Source organism: Natrix helvetica (genome assembly GCF_964273705.1).
Source record: "Natrix helvetica genome assembly, chromosome: 2".
Lineage (NCBI taxonomy): Eukaryota > Metazoa > Chordata > Lepidosauria > Squamata > Natricidae > Natrix > Natrix helvetica.
Window position 1 is genome coordinate 26,960,122 of NC_138552.1, and position 8,765 is coordinate 26,968,886.

The 8,765-nt window shown below is 40.7% G+C and overlaps 1 protein-coding gene across 4 annotated transcripts in view; it reads right to left on the minus strand.

The window, feature by feature from the left end:
* The window catches only part of ARL15 (ARF like GTPase 15), a 160,780-nt gene extending 152,483 nt beyond the window's left edge, over nt 1–8,297 (minus strand). For 3 of the 4 annotated variants that reach the window (XR_014174788.1, XM_081945811.1, XM_081945815.1), the window contains exon 1: nt 7,834–8,297. Coding sequence is in view for 3 of the 4 variants with exons in the window: in XM_081945811.1 (XP_081801937.1) it covers nt 7,834–7,845 (12 nt within the window). In the remaining variant the exon portion in view is untranslated. The remainder of the gene's footprint in view (nt 1–7,833) is intronic. The other variant, XM_081945814.1, reaches the window with a different exon arrangement.
* Between the last annotated feature and the right edge of the window lie 468 nt (nt 8,298–8,765).

The window sequence follows — 8,765 nt, forward strand, 5'->3', positions numbered from 1 at the left end:
CCATAGTTAATCTATGATTGCCAGTGGATTTGGCACTAAATAAGTAACGATTTTGGCAACAGCAAATAGCAATAGCACTTAGACTTATATACTGCTTCATAGTAATTTTTACAGCCCTCTCTAAGCAGTTTACAGAGTCAGCATATTGCCCCAAACAATCTGGGTCCACATTTTACCACCTCTGAAGGGTGGAAGGCTGAGTCAACCTTGAGCCGGTGAGATTTGAACAGCCGAACTGCAGCTAGCAATCAGCTGAAATAGCCTGTAGTACTGCACTCTAACCACTGTGCCACCTCGGTTCTCAAATGTTGCAAAACCTGAAGATTCAGATTTCAATCAGGCAAATGATTGGTTTGGATGACCGCTATATTTGATGTTGTTTCTTTTCTTGGTTTTAAACATGTTGCATTGTCAAGATGGGAGATGAGTGGCTGTATATAAAGCTAATCCTCAACTTACAAAGTTCATTTAGTGACCGTTTCGAGTTACAATAGCACTGAAAAAAGTGACTTATGACTATTTATCACACTTATGACTGTTGAAGCATCCCCATGGTCACATCATTTATATTTGGATGCTTGACAACTGATTCACATTGATGACGCTTGCAGTGTCCCAAGGTCATGTGGTCTCACTTTGCAACATTCTGACAAGCAAAGTCAATGGAGAAACCAGATTCATTTAACAACTGTGTTACTAACTTAACAACTGCACTGATTCATTTAACAAATGTGGCAAGCCAAGTCATAAAATGGAGCAAAACTCGCTTAACAAATTTCTCACTTAACTTAAATTTTGGTCTCAGTTGTGGTTGTAAGTTAAGGTCTACTTGCATTGTTAAAATAAACCAATAAATATGATCCTCCTTTTTGGCTCTAAACTAAATGAAAAACCTAAAGTATCAACCAGTAAATAGTTTTGGGGAATAGAGAAACAAAGGCTCTTGCCAAAATAGTTGTGTTGATAGTTTAAAGATCAACTGTCAAACTAACCCTAAATTAACTATGGTTAATGTTAAGTATAATTTAATATATTGCATGAATACAGTCTCAATCAAAACCAGTTCAAGGATCTATAAAGGTCTTGGTGGTATTTGCTTCCAAATCAGCCATAAAACAGGAAAGTTAATGTCAAATCATTATCTATACTACAATGCTGTTTTGAGTTGAATTGAGTTCAACTTTCAAGACATTATGGATATATCCATGTAGTTTTCAAGGCAACAACATAGAAGTGATTTGCCACTGCCTTCTTCCAGTTTTTTTCTGATTTTTATTCTCTGTCTATACTACAAACTTAGTATTCCCTCGAGGTCTCCCATTCGAGTTTGACTCAAGCTGAGTCAAAGTTTGACGTAAGCTAAGTCAAAGTTATCAGGCACTGCCACCTGCTAAGACTACCTTGAAACTACTGTGGAAGAAGTAATGGAAGAGATGCAAGTATATGAAACATTTTAGTTTGTGGATGCATAATCGCTGACTGTACAACAGCCATAATTACATCTTTAATTTTGTACCTTTAGAGTTTTTAGCTGAAAAATGGAACAACAAATGTGTTTTGTATTAAGCTCTATCCCCATAACAGAGCTGATGGAAGTCACAACGCTAATGGTGGAATGGAATAAAAAACTGTATTTTCTTTCATAGAAGAAAAAGGAACTCTGATGCAAAACATATTAATTAAAATGCTACAAGAAATGAACTGACTGAGTCCATTAAGAAAATTAAGAAAATTTCCTTGCACTTTGCACTGATTGCAAAGGGCAAGGAAAGTTACCTGTAAGGACATTAGTCTATAAGGTGAACGTATTTCCAGTACACACGGAAAAAAACATGATAAACATGTTTTAAAAGATTATGTAAAAAGCCTGCAAAAGTAGAAGTGTGTGGCAAAACCTCACTTCATTTTGATTTGTCCAAAGTATTCCAGAGATGGATACATGTTCTACTAACCTAGCCCCCAATGAACAGACTTTCAAAAGGTAGCAAAGACTGAGCAATACGGGACAGCCTTCACTTCTTACCTGCAATCAGAGACTTTCCCCCAAAAAATCCTGAGGAATAGTTTGCTATAGTAGTACCTGACTTATAACCATTTGTTCAGTGACTGTTCAAAGAAAAAAAATGGACTAATGGTTGTTTTTCACTCTTACAACTGTTGCAGCAGTGCAGCGGTGGGATTCACTTACCTTCCATAACGGTTTGCAAATGTGAGCACACACGCGCAGTGCTTCTGCACCTGTGCAGTACTCTCACGCATTACGTTGGGGTGGGTGGGCGGAGCCTTGAGCCGCCACCGCTACTAGTTCACCTGAACCGAAGAGAACTCGGCTGAATACCACCTCTGCTCCAGTGATCATACAATCAAATTTCAAATACTTGGCAACTGGCATGTATTTATAATGGTTGCAGTGTCCTGGATTATGCAATCACTGTTTGTGACTTTCTGACAAGGAAATTCAATGGGAAGGCAGATTCACTAAACAAACATTTTACTAATTTTAACTGCAATGATTCATTTAACAACTGTGGCAAGAAAGGCCGTAACATGGGACAAAAACTTAACAACTCTCTTGCTTAGCAACAGAAATTTTGGACGCAACTGTGGTCATATACTGTATACTGCATTCGATTTTTGTTAGCCAGGTTGAATGAAAATGGTCTAACCAGTGGACTCAGATTCCCAGGAGAATTTTTTTTACAAAGGGCTTGAGAATGCCAGGGGTCACTTTAAACAAAGTATCCGGGATATTGATCTTTGATCAGTATCATCAATCATCATTCCCTGCATCACCCTCCACTTTAACACAGATGGCTAGTGCCCGCATGGAAGGCCAAAGCAAAGATGACAAGACACAATAAATGCAGACATGAAAATGGCCCAGTTGGATTCATATGTTGTGTCTAATCATGCAAGATGGTGTTTGTCAATCCAAAAAGCAGAGCTATACCTGTGGGAATAACACTAGGAAGATGATTTCCTTAGAGTCCTGCGAAAAAATCAGGTGGAACAACGGCTGATGACCTCTTTCTATCAGCCCACCATAGAAAGTGTCCTCACATATTGCATTACAGTATGGTATGCTGGTTTAACAGCTACGGACAGGAAGGCACTACAGAGAGTGATCAATTCGGCACAAGAAACCATTGGTTACCCTCTGACACCACTAGATGACATCGCCAGATCTCGCTGCTTTAGCAGAGTAAGGAAGATACGCAGAGATGATTCACACCCTGGTCAGTGTCTCTTTGCACTTCTACCATCAGGCAGAAGACATCAAAGTATAGCCAGCCGAACAAAAAGGTTTAAAGATAGTTTCTATCCTTGTGCTGTGAGACTTTTAAATACAACCACAATCACTCCATGCACACGCTAGTTTTTTTTTCTCTCTTTTTTCGTTTCTGTTTTAATTTTGCACCAGTGAGGTTAAAACCAATTTCATTGTACTTAAGTACAATGACAATAAAGATTATACTTATACTTATGATGGTGGTGGTGGATATTGAACTTCAAGTAGTTTAAGCAGTTTAGATTTAACATAACATTTATATTTTACGAATTCTTCTCAATGGCATGTTCCAGTATCTTATCTGTCTCGAATTCTAATTCTCATATTTCGACAGCTTTTCACCTTGGCAGCTTGGATGCATTGCCCTCTGCAGTTCTGTGGGACGGTGTAAAAACACCCATTTTTAGCAGTTGAGATGCTTCTGTGGAATCCCTGAGCCATAAGGTTCTTTGTTTCTCTCCCTATAGGGAAGCAAGGAAGATCTACAGTATATTTATCCTATTTTAAAGAATTACCCTGGTAGTGAACACAAAGTCTGCCTGCCACTGACTGCTTCTACCTAATCAGGACCCTTACATATATTTCCAAGTTGTCCGACTTCGTGCTATCATTTGTTGTATCCAACAATCCAAGCTATGGTTGACGTTTAGCACACGTCTGGGTTATTGCCACTGACATCTGTCCTACAGTTACTATAATAAAAATACAATACAATTACATAATTATATAAATGTAAGTGTAATAAAAATGCAATAGAATTACATAAAATACATTGTTTTATTAACAATTACAAGTCTTATATTTTATTGTTGCTCTTTCTGGCCTAGAGAGCCTTAAAAGGAAAAAATAAACTGGTTGCATTAGAATAATTATGTGCCATTCATGTATTTGTCATGGGATTATTATATTTAGGGTCATCATTACTTTAAGAAAGGAACAGGATGTGAGTAGGGTAGGATAGGATAGGGTAGAGGAGAGGAGAAGAGAAGAGTTGGAAGGGACATTGGAGGTCTTTAAGTCCAAACCCATGCTTAGACAGGAAACACTATACCAGTGATGGCTAACCTTTTTTGGGCCAAGTGCCCAAAATGTGCATGCGCGTAAACCCCCAAAATGCAATGTACATGTAGCCCCGCACATGCGTCCCAACCCCCGTATATCCTCCATCCCCCCATGCATGTATGCACCCCCCCAAACATGCCCTGCCCCCCAATGCATGTATGGCAGAGACCCGATGATCAGCTGGCTGGCACAAGGCATGCATGCATGCGCAGTACTAGGGCCATGGCTCGTTTTCCCACTGAGAGTGCCATAGGTTCGCCATCACAGCACTATACCATTTCAGACAAATGTGCACATTTTAAGGTATTGTTTATCAATGATGTTTTAATGTTTACATTTTGCCATAGATTTCATTGTTTAAATTGTTACTCATGCTATGAGTGCTTTAGCTACTGAAAGTCATCATTAGCCAAATTAAATTGGCAGCACCCAAATTTGAGAAATAAGTAAATAGTTACCCAAAACTGTACATATATACCAAGAAGCAGGGAGGAATGATGGGCAACTGGAATAGAGGGGGGGGGGACTCTTATAGCAGTATTTGTGTGAGTTGTAGCCCAGGTCCTTTTATGAACTTGTCTGGCTGCTAAGATCTGCAAAAGGAGCCCATAGGAACTCACTCCTGCTGTCCAAGGCCTTCTTCGTGGTTCACCAGATTAGTTCCTTGTAACCCATAGCTCTCTGCCTATGGCAGGGGTTGGCAACCTTAAATACTCAAATAGCCAAACTGGAAGCCCCCTGTTCAATTCTGGAGCCAATCGGAAGTCCTGTTCCCCCACCAGAGTCTCCTCCTAGCGCAGCATCCATTTTTGCCTACCTGTCCTAACCAAAAGCCCTATCAATTGTGGAGCTGACTGGAAAACCCACCCCTTGCCATAAAGTCTCCCACCCAACCGGAAGCTACTCTCAAAATTGTGGCACCGACCAGCGATAGGGAGCCACAGCAGAGGGATGAAAGAGCCACATGTGGCTCCAGAGCCATAGGTTGCTGATCCCTGGCCTATGGAAGGAACTTTCATGAGATCTGCACTGGATCTCATTTGGCTCTCCCAATGTGTAAGAAATAAACATGTTCTTTTGCCGGGATTTTAATATTACTGGAAATTAATAATATGTTTTTTATTTTGTTTTTTAAAAAGTAACTTCCTTGAGTATGTATTAGAAGGGTGATATACAAACAAATAACACTTCTAATCTTTTCTGTTCTTTGGTCTTAAAAGCACAAACTCTGCATGGGCATGAGATCATTACAATCATCAATGCATCATGTAAATTTCACTGAGTACTTGACTCCCTAATGGTGCAAAACACTGAAAATCATAATGTCAATTACATTATTTTCCAAGTGTTGTTTTTGGCTGAATATTAATAATATATCCAGCATCTGTCTTAACAGTTTTATTGTCCTCTAGCTGTTGTCTGTTATGCAGTAATACAAGTAGAAAGTATTCAGTGAATTCTGAAAGGTCCTGTTAGAGAAAACATTGCCAATAACATCAACAAGAGTTCAGAACATAAATTCAGCTTTCTCTTAGCCTAAAGCCATTTGCTAGGGGAAATACAACCAAAAATTCATAATGGAGTTCTAGACTCTATTCTTCTATAATTTGGCTTGCTTCTAAGCCTTGCAAAGCAAATATCTACCCAAACTAAATATCCAGGCACTTCAAAGAAAAGAGACTTCATATTCCAATCTCCCCTTTATGTAATAAATAGTTAATTAAATGAAAGTTGGGGGTAGACGGTAATATGAAAGCAGCTACAAAGGTAATACTTTTTCATGAAACAAGCAATTCAAAAGCACACACAATTTGCTTCACATTGCATGCAACAAAAAGCAAAAATAAGGACAAGAGGTCAAGCTAGACTTAGCAAAGGGCATTTTGTAAGTTTGTCATGTACAAGAACATATTTCAAAGTCAATTAGACACATTCTGCACACTAGAATACTTTTCCATTACATTCTGCAGCAGTTAAAAGGTTTAATATTTGCTCCAAGTAATAAAAAGCTAGCTTCAACCAGATACAAATTTTGAAAATATTACTTCAGAAACCTCCAAGGTCCCATGTAGTTATAGTAATACCTGTTCTCAGAATAGTCAAGTTAATTACTAATAGTCCTTTAAGCTATTTTTTTTAAATGTCACATAGTGTCAATACAGCAAACATTTTCCCCATCAACACACAGGCCAAATACAATTTAGCCCCACAAACATTTGAAACAAAATAAAAAAGATAAGCTTTGCTTTTCTAATAGTCTTATGCTTTTTTGAAAAAGTAGTCTTGCTTTTTAAAGTAATTTAGTTAGAAATAAATATTTTAGGTAATATATTGTTCCCAGTGTAGGTGCCACATTTATTCTAAAAAGCATCTTTACTGATAGATCAATAAAACACTTTCTTCCTGCTAATAAAGGCATATTTCATCTCAACAGAAAAAAAAACTTCAGGAAGATTATAGCTGAACCATCTAGAGCCCTTTAAAACAAGACAAGCTAATTGCACAATGAAAAGCTCATCTGAAAGTATCTTTAGTCTGTATCTCTTCCCATACTGGGCATCAAAAGAGTAACTTTTTATGATTTTTCATGGTATGTAATTTATGACCATGCAAACAACCCCCAATCGTTGTCCTATACATTTTGAAAGGCAAAAAGGAAGTCAAGTTTAAAAGCATGGGAAAAAGCTAACATGAACCACAGTGCTTCTCTTAACAATAATCAGGTAGATTGTGCATTGCGTTATGCATTTAAAATGTTAATTAAGGCATAGATTAGCGTCAAGATCTCGCACCATCCATGAAGGCAATTCAGATTAATAGCTGCCAGGCCTTTCACAAACCCTAAACTCCTCTAACCTTGAAGTAAACCACTGTGATACAATCTCTCTATTTTAACAAATAAGCCAACTCTCATTAAAGGCTGCTAAATGTCTTCTGCTAAATACCCAATTATTTAAGTACGGAATAGTTCACACTCGTTTCAATGCAATGCATTCAAGCGTCCTCTCAATTTAAGCATTTAGAACCCAAGCTAGGTGACCTGGCTCAGGACTTTAGAAGCCTAATAACCCAATGAGTGAGAGTGTAGTAGTCCATTTAAGGCTTTAATTGTTCTGAAAGTCACCAGATTCAGAGCCTGGAGCATTCCATTTTCTAGCCAGGAGTTTACATAAGCACCACTGCAAAACTTTCTTCTCCACTACCCTTGTCAGCATCAAAGAGGGGGGAAAAGGTGATTTCTGACTTGTAAAAATCAACAGCCAAATTTCATCTAATCTGAAAGGACAAGCAAACGAAGCTATATACTAACTAGAGGAACTTGAGGACCTCTGGACGGACGGACGGACGGACGGACACACAAGCAAGCAGAAAATAGACAGGTATAAACAATGGAATTGGGAAGTTGCAGGTTGAAAACAGGTTCGCCCTAAATAGGGAGCAGGAGGAAGATTTTTGCATTCACTTTGCACCGGGGGACTTACCAGATAATCCATGAACTGGGGTAACTAGATTTGGGCGCCGGGGAGGGGTTGACAAGAGCAGGCTGCAGGCTGCAGGCTGCAGGCTGCAAACGTCTGAAGAAGCGACCCACAGCCCCCCCGGTGCTGGCGAGCCCCTCCGTCTCACTGCCTGCAAGGATAGGAGGAATCGCCAAAAACCCCGAGCGCTTCCGAACGAGGGAGCCGCTCGCTCTCTGCTGGCTTGCTTGGCTAGTTCTCGGGCGTCAGGTCTCTCCACCTCGCCGGCTGGACGCGCCAAGGATTAGCGGGCTTTGTCGCCTGTGCCCGCCGGAGCTCCTCGCGCTGCCTCCGCCGCCGCCAAGCGCCCTCCCGCAGCCAGACGGAAGAGGCGGCTGGCTGAGCGGCAGGACAGAGACGCTCGCCACCCGCTGCAGCGCCTCAGAGCTTTCAGGAACAGGCAGCTTTCCCCCGGGAGCGTCACCCGTCAGCTGATCGGCCACGTGAGGGGAGCGAGCGAAGGCTCTTAAAGGGACCAGGCGCCCTTTCCCTGTCCCCGCGTGCTACGCTAAAGGGAGAAAGCCCCCCCGGAGGGGAGGGAAGGAACGGACGGAAGCGCCAGCCGGGGCTCCCGTCAGCGGGCGGGGAGTTTGCAAAATGCAGTGGGAGGAGAAGAAATGAATGAAGGAGACGGGAGCGGCGTCAGGGCACAGAGACATAGAAATAGAATCCTTTATTGGCCAAGTGCGATTGGACACACAAGGAATTTGCCTCTGGTGCATTTGCGCTCAGGGTACATAAAAGAAAGGATACGTTCTCAAGAGTCATAAGGTACAACAAAGAATGATAGTCATAGGGTACAAATAAGCAATCAGGAAACAACATCAATATAAATCGTAAGGATGCAAGCAACAAAGTTACAGTCCCACAGCCATAAGTGGGAGGAGATGGGTGAT